At 38.1% G+C, this 27,109-nt stretch overlaps 3 protein-coding genes and 1 non-coding gene across 4 annotated transcripts; 1 reads left to right on the forward strand and 3 right to left on the reverse strand.

Moving 5' to 3' along the window:
- Positions 1-920: 920 nt before the first annotated feature.
- On the reverse strand, positions 921-7,966 carry LOC135653320 (ribose-phosphate pyrophosphokinase 1-like). The gene is made up of 9 exons (XM_065175175.1): positions 7,734-7,966; positions 7,150-7,326; positions 5,676-5,924; positions 5,413-5,556; positions 5,088-5,255; positions 3,695-3,764; positions 3,306-3,387; positions 1,674-1,833; positions 921-1,383 (listed from the first exon to the last, which is right to left on the reverse strand). Exons 1-9 carry the CDS (start codon positions 7,857-7,859, stop codon positions 1,345-1,347), a joined length of 1,215 nt encoding a protein of 404 aa, XP_065031247.1. The 5' UTR covers positions 7,860-7,966; the 3' UTR covers positions 921-1,344.
- Positions 7,967-11,367: 3,401 nt separating this feature from the next.
- On the forward strand, positions 11,368-19,540 carry LOC135652789 (serine/threonine-protein kinase BSK2-like). Its single transcript, XM_065174027.1, has 10 exons — positions 11,368-11,582; positions 11,678-11,901; positions 12,000-12,135; positions 13,612-13,745; positions 14,414-14,519; positions 15,153-15,238; positions 16,247-16,435; positions 16,541-16,699; positions 17,199-17,312; positions 19,102-19,540. Exons 1-10 carry the CDS (start codon positions 11,504-11,506, stop codon positions 19,351-19,353), a joined length of 1,479 nt encoding a protein of 492 aa, XP_065030099.1. The 5' UTR covers positions 11,368-11,503; the 3' UTR covers positions 19,354-19,540.
- Positions 19,541-23,340: 3,800 nt separating this feature from the next.
- Positions 23,341-24,731, reverse strand: LOC135652705 (uncharacterized). Its single transcript, XM_065173877.1, has 2 exons — positions 24,426-24,731; positions 23,341-23,812 (listed from the first exon to the last, which is right to left on the reverse strand). The coding sequence occupies exons 1-2, from the start codon at positions 24,660-24,662 to the stop codon at positions 23,576-23,578; spliced, it is 474 nt and encodes a 157-aa protein (XP_065029949.1). The 5' UTR covers positions 24,663-24,731; the 3' UTR covers positions 23,341-23,575.
- A 335-nt stretch (positions 24,732-25,066) lies between these two features.
- TRNAD-GUC (transfer RNA aspartic acid (anticodon GUC)) lies at positions 25,067-25,138 on the reverse strand. Its single transcript has one exon. It is a non-coding gene; the product is annotated as a tRNA-Asp (tRNA).
- Between the last annotated feature and the right edge of the window lie 1,971 nt (positions 25,139-27,109).

Here is a 27,109-nt window from a genome sequence, read left to right on the forward strand (position 1 = left end):
CGGGGGCGGGGGCCACGGAAAGGGCGGGGACTGCGTGGATGAGAGGGAGCATCGCAGCCGTCCGATCGAATAATCCAACGGTCGCATCCTACCTTTGGTGAAACCGACGAAGGCTGTACTGCTGGTGATGGTTGAATGAAAGAAAGGATTTGCGTTAAAGGTGGGGTGTATGGAATTTCTCTTACAATGATCTTTGATACATTAAGGAGGGGAGGGGGGCGTATCTGGAATTTCTCTGACATGATATTGATACATTGACAACGTTGGAAATGTATTAGGTACATTTGTAAGAAAGTATATATATATACATATATATATATATGTATATATATGTACATATATATACATATATATATACATATATATACATATATGTATATATATATACATATATATACATATATGTATATATATATACATATATATACATATATGTATATATATATACATATATATACATACATATATATACATATATATACATATATATATATATATATATATATATATATATATATATATATGTATATATATATACAGAGGACGGGAGCCGGCCAAGCATTGCCAGCTTTTTCCTTGGAGGGAGTGCGGTGTGGTAGAGTTGGACTACATTGTGGGGTTTTATTAGTGTAGATAGAGACACCATCTTACATGCCATCTCTAGTGGATTTTTTTAAGGAGCGGTCAGGTTGTCTTTTTATGAGGAATTTGAAAGGCTTGGGGCCGGATTTTGATTCACATGACAAGACCAAAGATAGTAAGTATATGTAATTTGATATGGTGAAGTAAAGCTATTTATAAGTCAAGTAAACTTCCATTCGTACCCCTCTAATAATTATCTAAAGATACTCTCTCGTTAACCCCTTCTAACCATTCACATATGCGCAGAATATAACTATAGATGGAAGAAGCAGATGAAATATCCGAACACCATCTCTCTGAGGTGACAAAATTTTCTTTCAATCATAAAGCACTTCGATTAGTTCCAATCATATCAAAACCAGGTCAGGTCAATCACTGAACATTTACAACTTGGATGGAGCTCCTGCATGTTCTTGCATTGCATAACATGAAAACAAGTCATAGCAGACAAGTCTCGAACCATTTCCAGAATCATATACCTGGAAAATCTCGCAAGAAAACTTATTTCCAGCTATTCAGCTAGAGGTTAGCAGCAGCCCTGGCCATCACATAGATAAAGGAAGCCTGATCATATGCATAGATTGTGTTTTGACTCCAACAGATACCAAGCAATGATAACGGGAACAGATTATGATTGAGCAGAAGTATCAGAATCAAGAAAACCATGACTACTGCTCAAAATCCTCTTACCTTCCAATGAAATCAGTCAATGTCCAGACTAGAATAGGGTTCATAGCCAACCTGCCAGTAAAGTGCAACATGAAGCTACTATCAGAATTAAAACAGTGGATTTGAACATGTTATAGTCTCTAGACAAGAATTGTTATGAAGCTAGAGAAAACAAGTGGACGTAATGGGATAAATTGGAAGCAGTAAATGACATACAACCTTGTCTAATAATTAATTGAAGCCAAATGCAAGGGGAAGATTAGAGTAGCAGAAGGCAAGGGAAACAAAATTTAAACGCCATCAAATTGCCTGCTAAGTTGATTAGTAGACAATCTATCAGATCATGTAAAGTTGCTACTTACAGAGCAGTCATCATGAACACGCCAAATTGTCTCGCCTAAAAGGTTTGCCACTGAAAGAACAGTCAACTGAGGAAAATTTCTTTGTTCCAACACAGGGATAGTGTTGGTGACAATAACTTCCTGAAATAGACCACTAGATAGCCTTTCAATTGCAGGAGGGCTGCATGAATATTAAAATAATATAAAAATTCAACCAGAATAAACAAACTAAATGCTGAATAATAATGAAAGGATGAAGACTAAAAAATACTGATTAAAAGAGAGCCTACCACAAGAAATTACAAGAGAAGAGAAAAACAACTTTGTCACAGACAATGTGACAGTAAATGCCAACAAACTGTGAAGTTCCATGACTCCACATCATATACTACCAATCTGTAGAATATAGACCACCGTAGGACCAATCAACTGGCTTCGGTTCCAATATATATCCAACATCTTATGAGGACTTTTTAATAACATAGCAAGGACCATATTCAAGGCCTGCCAATGCAGAATCAGGATAGGATCATTTCATGCAGTTTTACCCCAGTTTGCATCACTCAAAACATTAACACCCAGGTTGTAAAGAAGCAACCTCAGGATGGCACTGAGGCTCATGTACTTTACGTAGAAGGATTATTTCTGGCCCTGATCAGCAGGAGCATAAGAGTCGAACCAAAATTGCCACTAGCAAATACTTAAAATTTAATCTGCTCTTACCATGATTGTAAATACTATGTTTTCCTATAAAGAAATGACATTATTAGTTTTTATAATTAATCTGAAAATGATGGAACCTCTGTGACAAGCACAACAACACACAACAAGAGCTTCACATCAGCAATTTGAGATAAGTTTCATGGCCCATGTTGCTTAGCTCTATAGGTTGTAGCATATTTGTTTTAAGTCATAGCATCTTGTCTCTGCCCTCATCATTTCTGACCAAGTTTTTATTGGCCTTAGAAACAAACATTACACCATATACCTCTCAAATGTCTGGAACTTTTGTATACCAGAAATAACCTTCCATGGGTTTGTTATACTGTGGGAACACTACCAGTGGACTAGGCGTGCTTATCAACTGTTTTCTTCTTTTACAGGAAGTCAACCACTTCTCCTTTTCCCTTTTCTAGTATTTTCACCAGATATACCCTTCCTTGGATTTGTTATATTGTGGGAACACTATCAGTGGACTAGGTGTGCTTATCAACCTTTCATTTCTAATTAAACCTCTTCTCCTTTTCCCTTCTCTATTTCAATTTGTTTGAATGGACCACGTGATATTTATCATCCAGATGTCATTCTCAAATGAATAGGCATAAAATTCTGACAAAATTTCCATGGTCTACAATGTGCTTCCATTCAAACCAAATGTTAATACAGAAGTTGGATGACATGTGATACTTCTCCAAATTCTTTGGAATGTTCCTTCAACTCTGCAACTCTTATCTCTTGTATTTACAAACCTGGCTGAACTACCATTATTGTCAAGGTAAGTGGTGCATAACTAATTTAAGAGGGAGACATCTAAGAATAATTGTCTTACAAATATCAACATTATTCTTCAAGTACTGCTCTCGGCAGTATTCTTCAAGAACAATTTCTGAATCTAAAAAATAGTGTTGCTCAAAGATAAGGATAGGAAGATACCTAAAAACAGCATGTGTGCTGCAAGCATAGACTTCTCTTGCTCCTTCTTGATGCAATAAAGCTGCACCCTTTGCTATGGTACCTAAATTCATTGAAGTACTAATTTGAACATCAACATATATTATAACAATCTGAATAAAATTAAAACTCAAAGAGCATCAAAGTGCAAGTACTGATAGTCATTAATGAGAGTGGCACAAACAAAAAATTAGCAGATAAAACTTGCAACAAACAACTGAAGTGGATATGTGAGACCCGCCATGTCAACTTGTTCCAAAAAGTCCATGATGCAATTTGCAGACCCAACAATAGACTTTCCAAGAACTAGATATCATATCAATGACAGCAGCAGCAGCAATGATGTTTCAAAACAATAAGAAATGGCTTACCGGCAGTATCTATCATATCATCCATCATCACAGCTACCTTTCCTTTAACATCACCAATCAAATTCATTACCTTCACAATAGCAACAACATATTTAATTAGCCAAATAAATACAATCATGAGGACAAGGTTCTGGAGTATCGATGCATGTGACAATTTAGGCATACAGCATATAAAGCCTCACCCTGAACCTCACAAACATATTCTTAACCGTATGATCCATCAAAATGTTTTGAGATAAAGTACAGCTGGGTCCGAACCTGATGCTAAACCATATGAATTGATCAGGCCCTAACTTGACTCCACTCCTATAAGCCCAAACATATACACTTGGGCAACTTCAAATCAAATATGATCTACTGTGTGGTTTGGGCTGAGTTGGCCAGGTCTGGTTTGAGGTCTGCAGGTTAGGTACTAGTTTGCAGCCTGATCTGTGGTATGGATTGGGCTAATCACCTCGCAATTCATTCTAATATCTGGACTGGGCTCTGGCCCGGATCAGACTTCCTGCAGTCTGGCTGCAAGCAGGTGCAGGCCAACCCCTGGTGAGCTGGCTTACAAGAGTCTGAACCTGATGCTAAAAACCATATGAATTGGTCAGGCTCCTAACTTGAGTCCACACCTACAAGCCCAGACATATACACTTGGGCAGCTTAAAATCAAATATGATCTACTGTATGGTTTGGACTGGGCCGGCCAGTTCTGGTTTGAGGTCTGCAGGATAGGTTCTAGTTTGTGTCCCAATCTCTGCTATGGATTGGGCTAATCGACCTCCTGATTTAATATAATATCTGGACTGGGGTCTGACCGGGTCAGACTTCCTGCAGTCCAGCTGCAAGCAGGTGCACACAAGGGCTGGAAGACTACTGCAGTTTATCCACAGCTACCGCTCCCTTTCTCCTTGGGGCCTTAGACCACTCCTCCGATCATATACCTCACACATCTCCAACAAATAACAATCATTAATTAAAAGAAAATCAATTTTAATCCCAAATTTCCCCTTACATGTTTACTCTTTGCGGAGATTACCCGAAGTTACTGCTAACAGAATATTTACACATGAAACTCAGCCACACCAGATGTGATATGGTGTCAGCTACTAAAGAATACCAAAAGTCTGATAGAAATGTGAATCAATACGTCAAGAACTTTCTGAATAATTTAGTACTTGCAATTCTCAAAAAGAAAAAGTTGTCAAGAATACTTGTCTTGAAGCGAGTAATAATCTGCTATCTGATATTCGTATGTAGAACTATTCAACACAGACTACAAAGTTTCACACAATAGAGAGAAGCCCGAACAACAAATATTAATATGAAAGCTGCTCTAAAATTGATGCGAAACAATATTGAATTTGTTGATAGTAAATCAATTGAAAAAACCATGTTAATTTACCTCAGCAACATTATGCCCATGACGCCTTTTATCAACAATGGCTAAAGGTGCATCAGATAACTTTTTTGCAAAGGCACGTGCTCTGGCAACACCTCCAACGTCTGGTGAGACCACTACCAGGTCATTTGAACAAATGGTCTTGCTGGCCAGGTAATCAAGTATCACAGGCTAGACATGTTAAAACAAACAAAACATACACAATCAGCTAGGAGAAACATGCTAACCAAGCCAATGCATAAGGAAAAAAAATAGCATATGAACTAAGTTTAAATAAAAAACCAAGATAAATATTATTTTGAAATTGAACATGGTAAAGATGAACTACCTGACCATATACATGATCAACTGGAATATCGAAGTATCCCATGGACTGTCCTGAATGCAGATCACATGCGATCACACGGTTCGCACCTGCTTCTGTGATTAAGTTAGCAACAAGCTTGGCGGCAATAGATTCACGTCCTTGAGTCTGAGAAAACAATTAAATCAAAAGGATAAAAGGATTTCTACAGAAATCAACTAAGCATATGCTGAAATAAAATAATTACATGGGACAATGATATTTCTCTTATTGAAAACTGGTCTTACCTTTCTGTCTGCCCTAGCATAACCAAAATAAGGTATAACTGCAGTAATGTTTTTGGCAGAAGCTCTGCGACAGGCATCAATCATTACCAAAAGTTCCATAAGATTTTCATTTGCTGGAGGACAGGTTGGTTGCACTAGATAAACATCACACCCTCTAACACTCTCTTGTAACTGAACATAAATTTCACCATCTGCAAATCGCTTTATCTTTATCTTCCCAAGTTCCAGGCCCAAGTAGCTAGCAATTTCCTAAAAAGAAAAGAAAGCATTATCATCAACTTCTAGAAATAAAACAGAAATGGATAGAAATGAGTCAAGAAACAAGTTCCAAAATAACCAAATCCATACATAAGAAACCCATGGAATATCTTCGACACAAATTGCAGCAATATTTTAAGAGAACAAGAATAGAAATTTAAAAGATCATCTTTACCACCTAATGTTCTGATTAAGCTAAACTTTCTGTTAACTAAGCAAAAAGAAGAAAAAAAAATTAAGGAGGCCACAACAGCAGCTGCTGTAATGTTAAGATATATCACATGCAATTCATGATATCTGATAACGAACAACTTAATACTTCCATTGACTCTCATTTAGAATAGCAGTCAGCCAACTAATTATCACCCAAGATTAATCAATTCCGGTTTAAAGGGCTATGAGAAGACTAATCTTGTTCCTAGTCAGACCTTAATCATACTCTGGCCAACAACCATAGAGGTCATGACTTGACATAACACATATAGACTCAAGTGATTAGGTGAGGTCTAAACACATTCAAATGCTAAGAGTAACATTGAGAAAACTCAAAGCTATGAACACCTTTGACACCAAGAGTAGCCTAACCATCAACAAACCTCAAATTTTGAGTTTTAGCAGAATCACAAGCATCATTTTCACTTACATCTGAACATGGTAAAGTATCAAAAGCAAAGCAAAGTCTTCAAAATAAAAGTAATCTCTCTCTAGATTTTTCAGTGGGCATTGTAGCAACATGATTTCTTATATAACTTCAGAGAGTGTCTAATAATGCAATAAGGTTTGGATAACCAAATCCAATATTGTGGGAACTGCATCACCAAATGCAACTTCAGTTTATATCAATGGACGACTAAAAGTTTATTCCATATTTCATGGCATTGTTAAATTCCGGTATGATCTAACCTACAAATAACAGTACATATAACACCAGTCCAATTTTTGCAGACAGTTTGAATTAACTAAACTCGATCAGAAAGCAGAATTGACTGATTTTTGGTCAATTGTATGTGATCCGGGATGCAATAGAAAATGTTAGAATAATGATACATGACAGCATACCAGCATTAAAACCATAATAAAGAGTCGAAATAATCTGAAACTTTCAGAAGGGCCTGGAAAAGACCTTTTTTTAGTGGCTCCAGTCCTGTCAGACAATTTAGAGCTCCTCCAAACTTGATTAACTCAATTAAATCAAACAAATTAGTACTCAATTCACCTGAGCAAGTGAGGGATTGGCCGTGCCTGAAAAAATACGCAGTCTTGTATCATACTTTGAGCTAATGCCTTGCATGATCGGCATCGTTACAGCACTTGGCATCGTCCGATCATAGAGGAATTGCAAGCCTGGAGGATTGCCATTGTTGGACCTCAATGGCTCAACCAATTTGCACTTCTGCTTACAAAACCCAAGTTCAATGATATAGACTCAAGTTTAATATTATAGACAGAATCTTCTATACATCATCAAACCTATTCAATATCCATGAAGAAAAACTAAAATCAAATAAATATAAACAAATCCTCATTGAAGCAGGTAAAGAGGATTACATTATTTGATTTTACACTAGTAATCAAAGTGGCATCGACCTAATAGAAGTGCATCTGATGTCATATTTGCCGGCACGACGAAAACATTAAACAATTCTATACTTGTTAGATGTGATTTAGTGTCGGATCGCAGGTATCCCAACATCAAAACTACTTTTGACTATAAAACTAAGCGATAAGTCGTAAGATCCCAGCTATTCAGGGTGGCCAGACAAAGAAAAAAACCCCCGAGTGAGATCTTGAAGCACTAACCACAGACGGAACAGAGAGAGAAAGGCCATTCTGGGAGCGGCGGGGGTGCGTCCAAGTCGCAACCCCATAGGAACGGCCAGATGATAGATCGGCGGCGGCGGCGGCAGATAACGCCATGGAAGCCATCACCAACACGGGGCTCGGGGATCGGAGCGAGCTTTTTCTAGGGTTTTACCTTCGCGAGGGAGCCGATGAAAACCTCGCACTTGACGGCAGGCGGCGCGGCCTCGAGCAGTCCGTGCGGTTGGTGGGGATATTTTGTGACGCCATCCAAGCGAATCGGGCGAAACAGATAACGGGTTTGAGAACCGGACCAGATCACGGATCCGAAAAGATGGACCCATTAGATCGCTGATCGGTCATTGTATCGAATATGCCGTGAGCCCATCACCCGAAGCCACGCATGTGAGTCGTTACCTGCTTCAGAACCGTGGCGGACCCCACTTTAACCCCGCATCTGGCGTTGTCTATATTTTTTTTTTGGCAAAATTATTTATACCTTAAACAATAAATTATTTATTTATTTTTATAAAATTCAACCACTTAAATATAAATAATTATGATGGTGTCTAATCATCATGTGACCTGTTGGTGAAATGATGCATCGTGGTCGAGGAGTTAGCATGGCTTGGTTGACTAGTCAATGTCCAGAGTTCTCGATCGGTCGGAAGAAGTGTTGGAGCTGGCTGGGTCGATGGTCGGGCTGTCGACTTCGTCGTTTGCAAAAGCGTCTCTAGTTGGTCGGCAGAAGTGTTGAGGCCGACTGTATTAGGAGGTCGAGACAATGACATCATCTTCTGGCGAGGTGTCTCTCAGTCGGAATGATCGTGCCTCCGAGTGTGTCTCTCATCGGGGGGTTCCTAACTGTGGCCCCTCGTATATTAAGTTAGTAGCCGTATTTTCTCTTCTCCCCCCCCCCCTCTAGTCAGATGTTGATTAGGGGCTTTTATACTGTTGTACGAGGGTCGGTTGTACGCGAATTTGATGTGACGCCCAATCCCCCGAGTGGCGAGATGGTATCGTTGTGCGATCGCCGCCCAGTATGCATAGAATGATGTCGTAAGGTGCCATCCCAAGCTTTACTATACGAGACTCGCTGACGGGGTGCCTCCCTATACGGGTCTCGGCTCGACGCGGGGTAGTACCCCTTGTGCTAACTTTGCAGGGGTATAATGCGGAACAAGTCGTGACGTGGTTGGAATCCAAAATATGTCTTAGACCGTCCGTTGACACCATAAATGATATCGACATCTTTAAAACTCATTATGATTTCGAGAATATAACGGATGCTTTAAATAATCAAATATCTAATGGTTTAATTTTTTTTTTATTTTGATATTTGAAGCAATGTATATATTGTATCAACATGTATAAGCGGAAATATGATTATTTATAAACTTTGAGACAATGCACACATTATTTATTTATCAGAAGCGAGTATGAGCGAGAATATAGTACCAAATGGATTATTTCTAAACATGCAGCCTCAAGAGACGTCAAACAAACTGTATTTTGCTCAGCTCATCTCAAATATTTTTTCCATATAAATTAAGAAATATATTAGATAAAAATAATTAAAAATAATTTATTATTATAAATATTGATCATTAGATATGTCAATGATGATAGTAAAATTATATCGAGGGATTTATCATAAATAAAAATATTTTTTTATTATATTATAGAATGAAGATAAGTGGATTCATCATCATCCGATCAGTATATAAACCTAATATTAAATGGATCGATTCAAATCATATTAAATTGAGTCGACTTATCAAATAAAATAATATCAGTAATTTGAATATTCTTATGATGCATAATTTTTATAAATGCTATTATTTTTATTTTATTTAATATTTTTAATTAACTTTTGATAAGTTTATTTTTAAATAATAATCAAAAGAATATAAATAATTCATGAGCTCCTACTAGAGGTTTCTCATCTAAATAGAAAATAGACACGTATATTGACCATTATTGTCGAAGAGAGCAACTATTATAAATTTGGATGATTTTATACTGTTAAGAGTATTTATCATAAATTAAATCCATCATAATGATGACTCAATGATTCATACGATGAATATGCTCAATCATTCATATGCATTAAATTTAGCAAAATCTTTAGTGTATGCGTTATTTTTTTTTATAGTTTTACAATGCGTCGTACATGCTGATTGATCAACTCGATTAAGTTCAATTCAATAGGCTCTGACCACATTGGAATAAATACTATTCACTTAACCACTCTAAATCAGAGTTCTAATTTGGTCGAACCAAATAATTGGTCGAGTCAGATAAATCAAAAGTAGATGATAGTTTAGATCTAATTTTAAGACTCGAGTCGCCGCCGAGCGCAACTCGATCAAATCGAACCAGATTCCTGTATTCGGAATTGGCTTCAGATTTCGACGAATAATTGCTTCGTAAACTTCCCCGTTACTTAACTCGTGTTTTCGGTCTGCGTCAGGGCTGGCTCTCTAGTTCGACCCATTCATTCTCGAGACGACCGAAGGGTCGATGTGGTCTCTGGCAGGCCTATTGCGTGAGGCACTGCGGCGGGCCACGTCAACCTCGCGCGGTTTCGCGGGTGGTTCAGTCTTAACCGCGTAGGACTTCCCCGTTGCTGGCGAAACAAGCCACCGCAGTCCCCGAGCCGACTCCCTGACACGTCACGTTCGGCCTCGTCAAGTCGAGACACAAACGACACTTCCAACTCGACCTCTTCCATTCGGACAAGACGCGAGTGGGACGAGACATCGATCACATCGGCATTAAATGCTTGCATAATAGAAAATGCAATTTGTAGTCAAATCCTCAAATTATTAGGACAAAATGTTGGCATCAAATCATTTCCTCACTGAATTTGTCTTGCAGACAGATGCATCTGCGAGCAAAATTATTATGCCTTCTTACAGCTAATATTAAGTCATTAGAAATACTAACAATATTATTATTATTTAGTTCGGTCTCTGACTTACTGGAACCCGAGTGACGCGACCCACTTATTCCTCCATCTCTTGTTAGCTGTCAGACTAACGTGGAATGCTGGACCCCAGATTGCTTCCAATGAGCTCGCTGGTATGGCACGTTAGGCTGCGTAGTTCAGTTATTTACAAAGATGAAGCTACCAGAGCATGCTTTGGAGACGAACGAGTACTTTTATTGTTCCTCCACTTCCAGGCGTGGCCCGAAAAGTATGCGTCCAATCGAATGACTGGTAGAAAAGAGGGGACGATCGAAGTGTTGCTTCTGTAGTTTTTGGCCTGCGCCACCTGGACTCCAGGCACGTCGCAAGTTTGAATCGGAGTTCGGACGCGTCTTGCACAAGCAATTCTTATGGACAAACAAATCTACTAGTGATTCGCACGCGCTGTCTAGACGGAGCGCTTCATCCCTGGCGAAGCCTTTTCTACTTATTTTTCGACCTACTCGGGTTTCTTACTGCCCGCTGAATGGCATCTTACCTCACTTGGGACCCAAATTCGGTCGTGGTGTGTGTGGTCGGGTAGACAAAGGTGGTAGGAAAAACTTTTCTACTTTAAAATTTTTTCCTCCACTTCGTGCCACATCATCACGTAGAAAGAACAGGTATTATATTGATACGGAAAAACCCATACACGCACACCCAAACGGCATCAGCTTCATCCCACTCCCCACTGCTCTGTTCTTCCCTCCCTCTTCTTCCACGACTCTCTCTTTCTCTGCTCTTCGCCTTCCGCCGGACCCAAGTCGAATGGGATTCTAGGGTTTCGCCCTTCCGCGAGATGGGCTGCTTCCACTCCAAGACAACTAACCTCCACTCCCCCGAAGACGATCCCGACCACGCCGACAAGCCAGATCACGGTACCATCGATGGCCATTCGTTTCCATCTCTCCCCCTTTCTTCCGTTTTCGCTCCATATTTGGTGGATATGTTTTGTTCTTATTTCGGGTGATAGAAACGAATGGGGAGGCGGGGGACCAGGATCAGGTGCCGGCCTTCAAGGAATACGGGCTGGCGGAGCTGAGGGCGGCGACGAAGGGCTTCAGCCCGGACCTGATTGTTTCCGAGAGCGGCGAGAAGGCGCCCAATGTCGTGTACCGGGGAAAGCTTGATGGAGGACGGCTGGTGGCTGTCAAGAGGTTCTCTAAGCAGTCGTGGCCCGACGCCCAGCAGTTTGTGGTCGGATCTTGGTCCCTTTGTTTTAGCTGTAATGTTAGATTTATGGCTATTGCAGAAAGATTGTTTTGAATGAGTATTTCTTTGAGATCTTCTTGCAGGCGGAAGCTGCGGGGGTGGGAAAGGTGCGGCATAAGAGGCTGGTGAACCTCATCGGATGCTGTGCGGAGGATGACGAGAGACTTCTCGTCGCAGAGTTCATGCCCAATGACACATTGTCTAAGCATCTTTTCCATTGTACGCTTCTGTACAAGACTTGATGAGTTGCATGGCCTTTCCGTTTACAAATTATACTTTGGAATCCTTAAATTTTCCTTCGCTTTTCCTTCCCTTATTCAATCTTCATTTATTTAAAGTCAGTAGATGTTGATATAGCTCTAGCCAATTAAAGAAGAGGTAGGACGACAAGATGTCAACAATCCTGTGAAATTGGAAAAGTGTTTTTTAAGTTATTTTTGTTTTATTTGGGAAAGATCTATTGACAATCAATGGAAAAGTTTAGTATGAACAAGAGAGGGGGATCTAGCCATAAATTCTACAAAAGAAAAGAAAGTTAACATTTATTGAAAGGACCTAGCAGAATATATAAAGCTTTAATGAATGTAGTATGCACCAAAGTGGTGACAGACTCCTGCCAAACTTACACAACTTGGATAATATCAGCTAAGGTGCTTTCGACTTTGAATAATTGGACAAAAGAGAAGTGGATTCTCTTGTTTGGATGCAGCAAATAGGAGACAACCGGAGAGAAGTAGAGAGAAATAGGGAGAATCTGATTCTCTTTGAGGTTCCTTTTACTTCTCTTCTGAATTGGAGAGGATGGGAGAGTAAGGGCCCTAAATATAGTTAGCTCTTTACCCTAATGTGATAGGAAAGAAAGAAATATGAAAGACTAAAATAATCGAGACCAAAATTGGCTAGTACTTATTGCAACTTCTCTTGGTTTTCAGAAATAAGAAAAAAAAAAAAGTGTTTCCCTTCTTTTCTCTCCTTGCATCCAGACATAGGAAGAGAGGCTTACTTTCTCTACTCTTTTTTGGTCCGTTTTTCATGCCTTCCTCTTCTCTTCTCTCCAGAAGCTATTATCCAAACAGATCTGAGTCTTTACATTTTAGCACTTTCTTCTGGTGCATTAGCACTACCCAAACTTAGGCTCTCTGGTCCCCATAACTTATTCTGAAGCATGGAGTACCAAAGTATTTTTTTCATGCTTGTCATATAAAAAAATGGATAGACACGTTAGCACTTACCTAATTTGACTAACATGATATCTGAAATGGAGATCAGCAGTCGAAGTTCAAGATAATCCGCCAATATAATTTTGCTAATTGAAAATTTTCAACCAATTGCAGCATTCATTTATGCTTTTAGCCTGCAGAAGCTTCATGATACACTTTGATGAGAAACTTTTTATCTGATATGTGGATCCATGTTTTATTATGTTTGAAATTTCATTGCATTCTATGCTTGAGACTTCTATTATAGTGGCTGTGCCAGCTGTTTCCTTGATAGCTATAGTGATATGTGCAATTTAGTATGTTAATTTCTTGTAAGAGCAACCTTTTGAATTGTAACAGGAACCACATTCCCTAACTGGTTCTCATTGTGGTTGTACTATTTGAGATCTCAACTGGAAACATATGTGAATGCTGAAGTGACTCATTTGCTAAAGTATGAATGTTTGGTTTACTATGTGATTTTCCATTTTGTTAGGGGATAAGCAGCCTCTACCATGGGCAATGCGAGTTAGGGTGGCATACTACATTGCACAAGCACTTGATCATTGTAATACTGAAAACCGGAGAATATATCATGATCTGAATTCTTATAGAGTTCTTTTTGATGAGGTATGAAATTTAAATGTGATTTGGGACAATTTTCTTTGCTTTTTAAATGTGTAATTTGGTGCCGTGAGCTGCATTATAATGAAATTATTACCTTTGAAAATTTAATCCTGCTATAGTTAAGGTGTTGTCATTATAAAGGTCCTTTGACATACCCAAAACTTTGTGAGCATATCATATATTATATTTTGCATTATGCTGGTCACTAACAAAGAGTAAAAAGATGATTTTACATTTTTATACTTTTCCACTTGTCAAATAAAGGCTTTTCCTATTGAGTAATTCTTCAATGAGTTATAAGGTACTCTTCCATGTATCATGCGGGTTGTTGTGATAATATCTAAAGATTTTATAGATTGCTATCCACTGGACTATAATTCATAAAATTTCATGCATTGTGGACTGAAAAATACTGATATTGAATTTGATATATTCTGGATATATATGTATAATGGATTTCTAACTTAAATGCTCTATGAGATATTTAATGTATAACATCTTGTGGAATTTAATTTTTAAAGTTTTTCTAAAGCCATATTGCCTAGGATTTCGGAAAATGATTTTCACAATGTAAAACTATGTCTCGGGTGTTTCTGGAAAACATTATTTAGTTATTCTTTACACTTATTAACTTCTTCAAATTTTGTATATTTTGTCTTTGTTTTTGCCAGGATGGAGATCCTCGTTTGTCTAGTTTTGGTCTCATGAAAAATAGCCGAGATGGAAAAAGTTATAGCACTAACCTAGCTTACACTCCACCAGAATTCTTGCGAACTGGTAACTCAATTATCTTCAATACTCTTGATTCTTGCAATTTGCTAAATTATCATTACTGATGCACTTGTTAAATTTCTCCACAACTGGGTCCCACTTATACAGGTAGAAAATTTAGGTATATTATTATGCTGTACTAGTGAAATCACTGAATTAGTATTGAATCAAATGTATTCCCCTTAGTCCTATTTGACCCTTTTTGGCAAATGATTTGTTTTGTAACAATGTCTTTGTCACTGGCGCATAGGCAAAAGGAAGCAGATCCTGTCTCTGCCTTATAATGGTGCTTGATCCTTCCATTCACATCCTTCTCTGCCCTTTTGTTTCAATTCAACGTTGCTGCAAGTAAACTGTAGTGTGGCCTATATTGAAAGAAACTTGATTTAAAGGCTTATCTAACTAATTTTTCCTAGACATTCATTAATGTTGCTGTTATTATTACTGAATTTGGCATTTCTGGAACAAGATAAAGTATCCGGATAATATAAGTCCTTCAGGATTCTTACTTTGGTGATGTTCATCAGCTAATGTTTGGCTTCTAAGTGTACTTCATATCCATACTTCCAAGTTTATGATATTGTTACTCTTATTAATTTGTTGTAGCATAACTTAACCTGGATTTATGTAATTGTGCAGGAAGGGTAATTCCAGAGAGTGTAATCTACAGTTATGGAACTGTACTTTTAGATCTTTTGAGTGGGAAGCATATCCCCCCAAGTCATGTATGTCCAGGTTATCAAAGTAGGCAATTCTCGTCATGTTAGGAATGTTTATCATATTATGTTCATAATCTCAACCCTTTTATTTTGTCATTTAAATAATTAAGAAATGAACTTAGGACAAACTAAAGTGCTTCATTTTTCTAGCTGGAGCATGGAATATATGTATGTATATTTGAGATAGCCTTATGTTCATGTTGAGCTTGCCTTTGCTCGTTTTTCTCTCTCTTTCATTTTAACTCAACCTTTTTAAATATGGATTGAATCACCATCTTGAAATCATTACTTATCTGGAGATTGAAAATAACTGCTACTATATTTTGATTGCCTTATCTTAGTAGTCGTCAATTGTTGGCTCCAACGTCATTTGATCCTTTCTTGTATACATTTATGGTTGACATGTGGTGTAGTGTGGCAGGTGGTTTAGAAGCTGATATGATTTTACCACTCTGTGACTTTTCACATTTTGGCTGAGGAAGAGTTCTCATTAAGTTTGAACTTTGTTTATTTTTTAGAAATTTGTGTACTTCTTTATATTCAACAGCTGAAGAACAATCAGAACATCACTAAATGTTCAGGTCCAGCTATATGGCTCTTTTCTTGCCATTGAGCTCCATGTAAGGCGATATCCCTAATTAAATGAGCAATAAAATCTTTTATAGTTTTTAATAAAGTTCTCTAAGGTCTCCGGCTACCTTTCATTGCACCAAATGATTCACTTTATTTAACCATGGTATCTACATCTCCGTCAAACATATCCATGCCATCTTAAATAAATTTTCATTATTTATTCTCTCTATCATGGTTGCACCTTATCATTAGCTAATGAAAACATTTTTCATTCTACCTTTTCTAAATTACTGCATGCACATGAACATTCTTACCTCAGTGCTACAGTTAACATTTTGAACATGTTGTCTCATGAATTTTATATATATAGTTGCTTTGTCTGATCTGCTCACTTGTCTATAAGTTCACTATTTATTGAGTGTTTTTATTCTCTCTTGTCAGGCACTAGACCTAATAAGAGGAAAGAACATGTTAATGATTATGGATTCTTCCCTGGAGGGGCAATATGCTAATGATGATGCTACTAATTTCGTTGAACTAGCTTCAAAATGTCTACAGTTTGAGGCTAGAGATCGACCCAACTCTAAATTTCTTCTTTCTGCCCTAGCACCACTTCAAACTCAGAAAGAGGTGAACTTACAATAACTTTTATCTACTAGTTATGCCTCAGCATTCTAATTTTATGTTTTTTCGAATTCTTGCGCAGCTTTAACTTCATAATCATTGATGATGCAGATTCCATCACATGCTCTCATGGGTATAACAAAGACAGAACAGGTGCTGCCGGTGATGCTCTCACCACTTGGAAAGGCTTGTGCAAGGATGGATCTAACAGCTGTGCATGATATATTGCTTAAGACAGGTTATAAAGATGAAGAAGGTGCAGAAAATGAGGTAAGGTTTCAGAAACAATTTAAAAAGATTCTATATCTTGACATTTGACATTGATGGAAGTTGGAACAAGGATTGTGGTGGATCTGGTGATCATATCATGTGCTGGTTGTGCAAAACCAAGATATTTTTTGGGAAAAATCTTTACGTTTAATGAGAATTAAGATCTTAACTTATCCTGAAAGAATTATCAATTGGTTGGAATTCTCTTTCTATGTGCACACTTCACATGATTAAACAATATGAGTATATTATGTTATGTTTTTTAGAATCCCTCGGTAAAACACTTGTCACTCTCATTTGTTCAGTAAGTTGCATGCTTCATGTTTGTTGCCATAGTGAAGCCTTCTTCAACTATGAGTTTTTTGTGCATAAAGCTGCAAATTTCTCTTCTGCATTTTTTTTTCCTGTGTTACTTCAAGAAATTCGGTTTGAAAATGGCAATTGTGATAGCCTTGTCAATCTTTAATTATGCATGTTTGTTTTCTTTGTTTGGATGAAGCTTTCCTTTCAAGAATGGACACAACAAGTGCAAGAGATGTTGAATACAAAGAAATTTGGTGACATTGCATTCAGAGATAAAGATTTCAAGAGTGCTATTGACTATTATTCCAAGGTGTGTTTGTTTATTATCGTATTTCTTAGTTTCTTCTTGAACCATTCCTTTTGTTGAAAAAAAGATGGTTTAGACTTCTAGCCTGTCCTTATAACTCTTTGTTTTACCTTCACATTTAAACTTGGTAGCCTTACACCAAGTAACTGAAGCCTGAAAAATTAATCCTTCATTTTGCTCCATTGCTTATACATTTGACACTGCTGGTATGTACTGATGCTTACTACGATCTTCTATATTTTTTAATTTTCAACTTATCCTCTGGACCACAAGCACTTGTTATGCATGATAACTGTGTTTTTGCTTCTGTATGATTTGGTCAAATTATTGCAGCTTCTTTGCTTACATACAATCTAAATTTTCTGTGAATATTTATGTTTGATTTTCGTATGCTCTGTTTTGCCAAGTTGCACTGTTCATATTTTCTTTACGTGGACTTCTAGTTTAACAAATGTTTGAAGGATTGGATTAATTTCAGAGAGCCATTTCAGCAAAAAGTTAATATAATAATCGTAAACAAGATTAGAAATATAAAGTAGAAAAAAGAAGTAAATATTTGAGAAAATCAAGGAGCCATGAGCTATATATAACATGGTCGCATGATTTTCCTTCACTAATAGCTATTTGATGTGAAAAACAAAAACAGATCTAAATGAACAATATGAATAAATTAATTGAGAGACTGTGATAAAGTTACTGGTAGATTATAAAAAATAGACAACTGTAATTCATTGTAATAAACCAGGATCAAAATACTGAACACATATTCCTTTTGAACATAGATTATAATGGGTTCTATAGAAGAAAGTTTCAATATCAAGCTTGATGAGGTATGTGACATTACTATCACCTCAGGCACAAATTGGCCTTTCGTATGTGGAGTTTACTGCCTTTGATGGATCCCAAGGCCAATTCACTGAGTCTCTCCTGATCTCAACACCACTTGTATCTTGATGGTAGATTATCTCTCCATTGTCCTCCAATGGGGCTGATGCAACCAACTTCTGTCCCAAGAATGATAGACTGAGAAAGAGGAAAAAAATGAAAAGAAAAAACAGATATGAGCTTTCTATTTAGAAATGCATGGGTTGTTCCTTTATTTTTTAATATAAACCTGGTTAACGCAAATCATGGACTAACAACTGGAGATGTTCTGTGACCGACTCTCAAAATAATGGAACTTACAGTGCTAGCTGGACCGAAGTTCAAGCTCAGTTCGATGGAGCATACACCACCGGCATCTTTATGCTGTCCGTATGACCTGGTGGTCTATGTGGTCCACAAATGATACTTCCATCCCTGCTCCTCTGTGGTAGTAAAAACAAGTAATTTCACATTTTCTCCTAACTTCTGGACCTTCTAAAGGTCAGAAAATAGCTGGAAAAGAATTGGCTAATATGAGAATAACAAAGGCATTGCCACCAGAAGCTTGGAGAAGAGGCTGTGATTGATAAAAATGCTTGGCCTTGCCACCTGGGTTTTTATTTGGAATTCCATTTCTTCAAGTGGAAAGTACCCTTGGGTTTGTTAATTGTGAAGATAGCGACGGATACAAAACTAAGGATTTTGATGATACGAGAGCTCGACTTAACCTTGTGCTTATCGTTTTGGCATTATATATTCCTACAATGTTTTTATTATACTGTTTACAGATAACTTATAGTGCCCATCAAAATTTGTGTCTGGTTCTCTAGTCTAGGATAACTACTTAGATCACGCCATTACAAATTGTTGTATGATTCTTGCTTGTGCAAACGGAGCGAGAGCTTTAATTCATTTCGTTTTGATCCAGTTGGTGATGATGATGTCAGTTCCTTCAGCCACGGTCTTTGCCAGGCGGAGCCTTTCCTACTTGATGAATGGACAACCGGAGCTGGCCCTACGCGACGCCATGCAAGCTCAGGTGTGCATGCCGGAGTGGCCGACGGCCTTCTACTTGCAAGCCCTTGCCCTCTCAAAGCTCGGGATGGAAAAAGATGCCCAGGATATGCTCAACGATGGAGCTGCCTTCGAGGTGAAGAAGCAGAGCAGCTGGCGTGGCTAGTACGCAGTCGCTATGGATTTCACGTCTGCAACTCCGATATCTGTCATTCCTGTACGCAAGTTTCGTCTTGGGTTCTAAATGCAGCAGGAACGTTGTGACAGCACACATGCTGAGAAGGTAAGCAGACACAATAATGTATAGAAATTTCACGAGATTAATTAGGCCATGACGAGTATTAGCATCTTTACACTTGAGGGTTTCGTAATTGCACAATATTTGATTTATATGAGTAAGCCTAATTGCACCCACAATCTGTGTTATTAATTTTGAGTTGGATAATAATTAATATGACTGTTCTTGGAAACTTACAACAACGAGATCATCAAGCCGTCCTGTTTCCTAGAAGAATTTTGCCCGAGACATGACATGATTAGGTAGTCAGTTAATTCACGAATGAATTTTTGAAAGGTTTCTTACAGCATTTAAAATATTTTTTATTCCATTGAATTGTATACAAGACACTGACTGACTGCAGAATCATGAGGGACCCACAACTTACTGACCGTCAACGGAGGAGTAACGGCCGCTCGCTCGATGGCAGGAAAAAGGATGTCAACTTACTCTGAAGCACGCGGCCCACGTGCCGTTAACGGGAGAGTATCGACTTGATGGGAAAGAAGGAAGCGACGCCCAAAACGGAAAAGACATTGACCTACCTACCTCACCTACTCGGAGGCACGCGGCCCACGTTTTCTTACCAACAGATTCACCGGTCGGCAAGAGACAGCACAGCACGCGAAGTATTTCTAACAAAGCATATATAAAAAAAAAGCGGAAGTTTGTGCTAATTTCCTAAAAAGATCTTTAAAATTTAGGATTTCTTAAGGCGTCTCAAGTTTAAAAAATTTTCATAAAACAACTTTAATTGCATGCAAAAGATAATTTTATCCTCATCATTGTGAAAAAATCATACTCCAACCTTTTAGTCTCCTCTCCGCCTTTTGTTATTTTGAAAAAAAAAAAGCGAAAATTTTTGAAACTTGGAATCATATTTGGATAATTCTGAAAATTAGGGTTTTTTCCTAAAATTCTCACCGTAAGTTTAGAGTAATACTTTAGATAAGGACGTATCCTCCAAGAAACAGCATCGTTTGTCCCTTTCATCCTCTCCCAACCTTCTCCTCCTATTCGCGTTCGCGATAGTCCGGAGGCAAAGAGAAACCCACCTCGAATCCGCTTAAGTCTCTCGAGAGGTACGGCGAATCCCTCTCTCTCTCTCTCTCTCTGGCGAATCCCTCTCTCTTTCTCTCTCTCTCTCTCTCTGGACCGAAATCTGCGACTTGGCGGAAGATCGGAGCCTCCGTTTCAAATGGATTGGTGTTGGCTTCGACTTACTTCCACTAGTAGATTCACTATAGTTGGCGCCTTGGCCTGTTTCCTCTCTTTATTGTTGCTAACATCGCTTCGTTTGAACACAATCGATTATTTGATGTGTATGTATATGTTTGAAAATTTCGGTGGAACTCTAGATTTGGATGATTTTGTGCTGAAAGAGATTGGATGTTGACAAGGATGTAGGAGGCAGTGGGTGTTGCTGTGGAATTGCTGATAGATTTAGGATCTTAGCTCTGTTAATTAGATATTGTTTGCCGAGCTGTGAATTGTTTATGGACTAGTATTATCCTGGTGGTTAAGGCACTATGTGCACTACGGAAATAAATACATACGGAGTGAATTTATAGACATGAAAGAAAGCAACGATTAGTGCAACGGAAACGATGACATTGGGACTAGTGTTTAGCATGTTGATTTGGAAATCTGAAGCTAGAATTGCATAACATGGTTTTTCAATTAATAATGCTTGGCCTTCATTTCTAATCTTAGAAAGAGGTTTACAAATTCCTGGATTTGTTATATGGCCTTTGTGAACTTCTTGAACTTTTAGTTGGATGACCAAAAATTTGTGCCGCATAGCTAATTTTATCTCAACTAGTAAGGAGAAATTCTTGAATCCTTTCTTTGAATGTGTTGAGATATTCCTTGTGAAGTCTTTATGTAAAAATGCTTGGAGATTTTTGAGGAACACATCTTTTACGGATGGCTTTCATTGAAATTTTGTCACTTCCTGTCTCTTAACCAAGCAGACTAATTTGTAGTAGCTTAATTAACTCTCCTTTGCTTTTTCTCTAGTTAAGAGCTAAAAAAGTTCTTAAATTGTATGATTTGCTTCCATGGAAAATCTTGACATTAGCAAAAAAAAAGCTTATCAAGGTTAACATTTGAAGACTCTATAAAAAGATTACTTTAAATGAATGAACAATAATAGTTTCTATCGTTTCGAAATAGTGAAGGATGCATGACCACTTATTGCCACTTACACAAGTTGGAGCTGTAAAAGTTATTGTATCCTCTTGGAATTAAATAACTAGACTAGAATCATTCATTGCTTACCTGCTATATTCTCTCCCTTTGTTTCTGTCTTTGCTCTTCATAAAGATTTCAATGCTCTTATCTTAACCAAAGTATTGTTTTGTACATAGCTCAATGAAGGTAAAAGTTTCAAGTAGCTGGCCCCAAATAGTTGGGATATCATGGCTTGCTGTTGTTATTTGTTGGCATAATATCTTTTCTTGCAGTGTCGACCCCAAATCTTGATTACTGAAGTTTCCTGCTGTTGGTTGTTGCATTCATCATAAGTTGTTATACGTGACACAAAATTAAGAAGATACCACTGTAAAGACTAGTTTCGAATCCATTTCAACTTCAGAGCAAACGCAGAAGGTCCTATCTATGCTCTTTTGCTGGTCATATGGGGACATATGTCCTCTATAGAACTCTTTGCATATTTTGGGATCATGCTGATGCGTTGCTCGAACATGAGTATTTAAATCTTTGACAGGAATAGTGTTCATAATCACTTTGGTATTCTCGGAGTAATCTTGTAGACATCCTTTAATGATTCGTGTTTTATGGTGATGGTACTTTCTGCATGTATAAGTTGATATATGTTACTACGCAGTTCTCTCATATCATAAGGCTTTGGCATGTTCCCAGTGGTAGTTTGTTTTTTCCCTTTTTGGAAAGGAAAGAAAATTCACTCTGGTTTTAGCATTTCTATGGACATGACAAAACTAGGGAACATTGACCACCCCTCTGGCCAGTAGCAAGATTTCCTTGTGCAAGGACTTAAGGTGACAAGGAATGAGACACATTGATCTACACCCTCACCGGGCTAGAATATGTTCCTTGTGTTAATTTAGCACCGCACCCTTACAACTTCAGCTTCTTAAAGTTTCAGAATCAATAGTAGACATGAAAGGTTCGTTCTCTGCAGGCTGAAGATACTTGTTGCACATGGATGCTATATTATCCGAGAAAGAGGTTTCTCCAGAGCTCATACGGGAGTCACTGATGGCAATCTCTCAATGTGTTCCAGATGTGATCACTACAGAAGGGTCGTCTGTTAACACAGCTGACACTCCTGTTGCTGATCAAGATAGCGGTGGTACTGCAGAAGAGTATCGATCCAAGCTCATCTCAATCTCCAACTTACAATCACCAAATGCCCAACCGTCGCCGACCTCAGTGGACAATCTTGGTGCATAGAAAGGTTGGATTCCTGCTTGCAGCTTTCGACGATTTAATATGTGGAATAGTTTAATTGCTGAACGATGTTGCCGCTGCTAACTAAATCGGCAAAATACTCTTTAACTGTGCAGTTATCATTTGATAAGGATCTAAAAACAACTTGTGTAACTCAAAACTTGGCTTCTTGTTTGGTTTCTCTCTACTGCATCGCTCTCCTTAAACAAGTCAAGAATATTTTATCGAACTTTATATAAAAGCATGACATGTTTGCCACTGATTTATGGTTTGCACTTCAACAATCTCCTAAAGGAATATGCAGTTTTCATCTTTGGTTGTCTTTACATTTTCGTTGATAAGAATGTACTATAATAGTTCCTGAATTGTTGTAATTATCATGAGGAATAAAATCATGCTTGGAGGAAGACCTATTCATGTTTGTGTCCGTGCAATCGACTAGACTTGTCCAAATTACATGAAATGTTTAGTTAGAGCTGCTGCTGGAATAAATTAGTTCATTTTGAGTTTTCACAACCAAATCGGAAGCATACATTTTTGTACAGGTGAAGAGGATTCATAGTGGATCACTTTGGAGTCAAAACAAAACCATCAGATAGGCTAGTTTTGTACGGGCAGCAGTCCCATTTGGAGGACTCAAACGCTCGGTTGGGGATCGATCGATGGACGACGAGTATGCTTACACCCATTGCAGCCTCCCTTGGTATTCTAAGCTCTGATGTACGTTGCCGTCGGCCACGATGACCTGTTTTCTCATGGCCATGGCGGTCGGTCGGGTGTTGTACTTCACCTGGAACTTAGGTGGTGCGATCTGGTTGTGGGTGGGGGGAATCTGCGCTATGACTTCGCTCAAGAACTCATCAGCTACATCTCCATCTTCGTCCATGCGTAGTCTCCGAGTGTACCACCTAAAACCCTGATTGATATAGAAAAGGAGGAAACAAATAAAAGCATAGAATAACCCAACTAGTAAAATGAATCGGAAATACAATGCCAGAAGAGGAGGAGGAGGAGTCCCTAAAATATGAAAGGAAAAGAAATGGAACATTAGCACTAATTTGTAGAAACATTAGTTTGTCCAACATTAGTACTAACCAGCAAGAGGATTCATGGAATCGAATCAAACTAACAAGCCGAAATCAAAGAAAAAGACATCTTTTAAAGGTTACTCTTTTCCCCTTTCAGAGATCGACGCTGTAATTTCTAATTAACATTCATCATTTTTGCTGTTCCGGAACGAAAAAGCCAGCCCAGATCGACTTTTCTGATCCGTCAATCTATTCCGATATTTGATGAACTACTCAATTGGCCAGTTCTGATGCACAAATAGAGCGAGCGATCTTACCTAAGAGGCTTAAATCGACACTGTTATCGGTGCATTATAGTTCATAATCCAAGAAAAAAAAAACCCTAGAAGAAGAGACGATATGCGTCAAACTCAGAATACGAAGAAAGGAAGAGAAGCGAGAAGAGAGGCAAACAAAGGTCCAAGTTTTAGTCGAGCCGCGAACGAGATTTGAAGAGAGCACCTGAACACCGCCTTCACCGGGATCGCAAGGGACGAGGACGGGCCCAACGCTAGGCCGCTCGACGGCGACGGGGACATGCACGCTGAACCCTCTGGTTGCGGCGCGGGGAGGGCCGGCGCCCGTCCGGCCGCCTTCCTCTCCGCCGCCGTTCTGGTGGCGGGCGTCCGCATCCTCCTCCGCCTCGTCCTCCTCCCGCGTCAACCCGAGAAAGCCCGCGATCCTTCGGAAGAATCCCATGAGATCCAACCACCCACGCCGCCTCCGACAAACAAGGAAGAAACGTTGTGCGTAGGGTGTTCAAAAGAGTTTCCAACCCAACCATAAGGATTACTAATCTACCTAATCAAATCAAACTGGTTCACAATCAATTAATCTGATTTGATTAATTAATTTTTAAATTTCTTATATATATATATATATATGTTTTCTTTTAGAGTACATATAGATATATGTAAGCTAAAAGAATTATGAGATTTAAGATTCTCATAATTCTCATATATATATATATATATATATATATATATATATATATATATATATATATATATATATATATATATAAAGATGAGTCAAAATTGGGGTAAAATAAGGTGTCAATTAAAATAAGATGGAAGTAATTATTTTCCGCGCATAAAAAATATCGCCGTTGCCGGGGATCGAACCCGGGTCACCCGCGTGACAGGCGGGAATACTCACCACTATACTACAACGACTTCGTGTCTTAATTTATATCTAATTTTACTTAATAATATATTATATTACTACTAAAATTCCCTATTCCAATTAAGATTATGACTATAGTGACAGAGTAACAAATTATCCTATGAAATAAACATTAGTATCCAACCCATATCTATTCCAGCAAACCATACCCAAAGTTTAATTTTCAAAGTATCCGACTTCATCGGTAGCATCCTCACATATCTGCGTGTCTTCGGTGCCTCACCCCTCGACGATGTCCTCTCAACCTCTGGGTGTCTCGTCTCGCCAAACGTTATTCTCTCATACTTTGTTACATTACAATCGTTACATTCTCGTAGCGTTCCTTACCGGCAGAACACCTCCATGATGTGTTGTGGATCGAGTGCCCTTGACAGATCCTCCCATCGTGTATTCATGCGTGCCCGTCAATTGAAGACCCTTGCAGTCGTAGCCGTACATGGTTGTGCCTGTGTGTTTGCTGTGTACTCGCTAGGAACTATAGCCCTCAGCATCTAGTTGATGCCGATCACTGCCAGCAAATGTCGTGACAATATTGTTGCAACCATCGCATTAATGGATAAACACTTGCATGCTTATATATATTTTTTGGGTAGAAACAAGACACGTCCTTGAAAATGTTCATGCACACACACAAATACTTTAATATGTTTATACATGTAAGAAAAGGATTCATACGGATCAAGGGATTATTAACGAAAAAGGATTAAAGAAAAAGAAGTTCTTACATGAGATGGGAGAGCAAGGCTAACCTCACCGGTTGCCATACTGTGCCGCTGCATTCCTCGCCCATGGAATACTTCCATAGCGCGTCATTGATTGAGTGCCCTCGACGGATTGTCCCACTACACGATCGTGCACATGCGCTCATTGGTGACCCCCGCGGTTGGTTATGCCCACATGTCTACTATGTAGCCATTAGAAACTATGGCATTCAGCGTCTAATTGATGTCGGTTGTGGCCAGTAAATACTGCAGCGGCGTTGTTGCAACTATCGTAGCCACAAATAGTGGCACTACAGTAGTCATCGCAGTCATTACAGGCATCAATACTACTGTAGCTGCCTATGGCCGAGAAAGGTTGGTCGCTACGAGGCCGTTGCACATAGGTAGCCGTGCATACGATCATTATCAGTTGTTACAATCTATAGCTTATCGTTGCGTACGCAGTCGTTTCCCATGATTGGATTGACAACCATCGGAGGCTGTCACCATCAGTAATATTATTGTCGATAGTAAGTTATTGATAATGATCCATCGTTCAAACATGAGAAACCTCACATTGCTTACAAGAAAATGACATAACAGATTAGATAAAAAAGTAAATCGATAATCCAAACGGATTATTTAAGTATCGTAAATCAAAATCGAATAACGACTTTTTATAAGTGAATGATGCTAATAAACATATATAAATATAAAATAGATCTGAAATACTTTTATAATCTAAAGTATTTGACTTTAAAATATCACTCTGTTACCAATTGTAACCATAAAAATTATGATTATTCTATTATTATAAAAATATTAATATTAAAAATAAAAATTAAATAATAATATATCAAATTTACATTGTGTACATTTCGATGTCATTTAAGCAACCTTTATTTGATTTGCAAGGACACCATCATTGAACCCAACGATGTTGATCTGTAAAGAGAACTAGACTTGTTTTATCCTTTTTCTTCTTATTTATAAAATTACTATGAGCAATGAATTAGAAATAAAGAAAAGATGAGATGAGGTTTTTTATTATCTCAATGACTAGTTATTTATCGGTAAGAGGTCTTATTCTTTTATAGACAAGACTAGAGTAACTATGATATGCAATGAGAAGAATCCTCCCATCAAAATCATCTCATAAATAATATTATCACAATTAAATTTTTATTAATTAATAATTATAATTAAAATTTAGTTATATTTATAATATATTTTATCTAATTAAATAAAACTATCAAGATA

The sequence above is a fragment of the Musa acuminata genome, chromosome BXJ3-11 (genome assembly GCF_036884655.1).
Source record: "Musa acuminata AAA Group cultivar baxijiao chromosome BXJ3-11, Cavendish_Baxijiao_AAA, whole genome shotgun sequence".
Taxonomy (NCBI): Eukaryota; Viridiplantae; Streptophyta; class Magnoliopsida; order Zingiberales; family Musaceae; genus Musa; species Musa acuminata.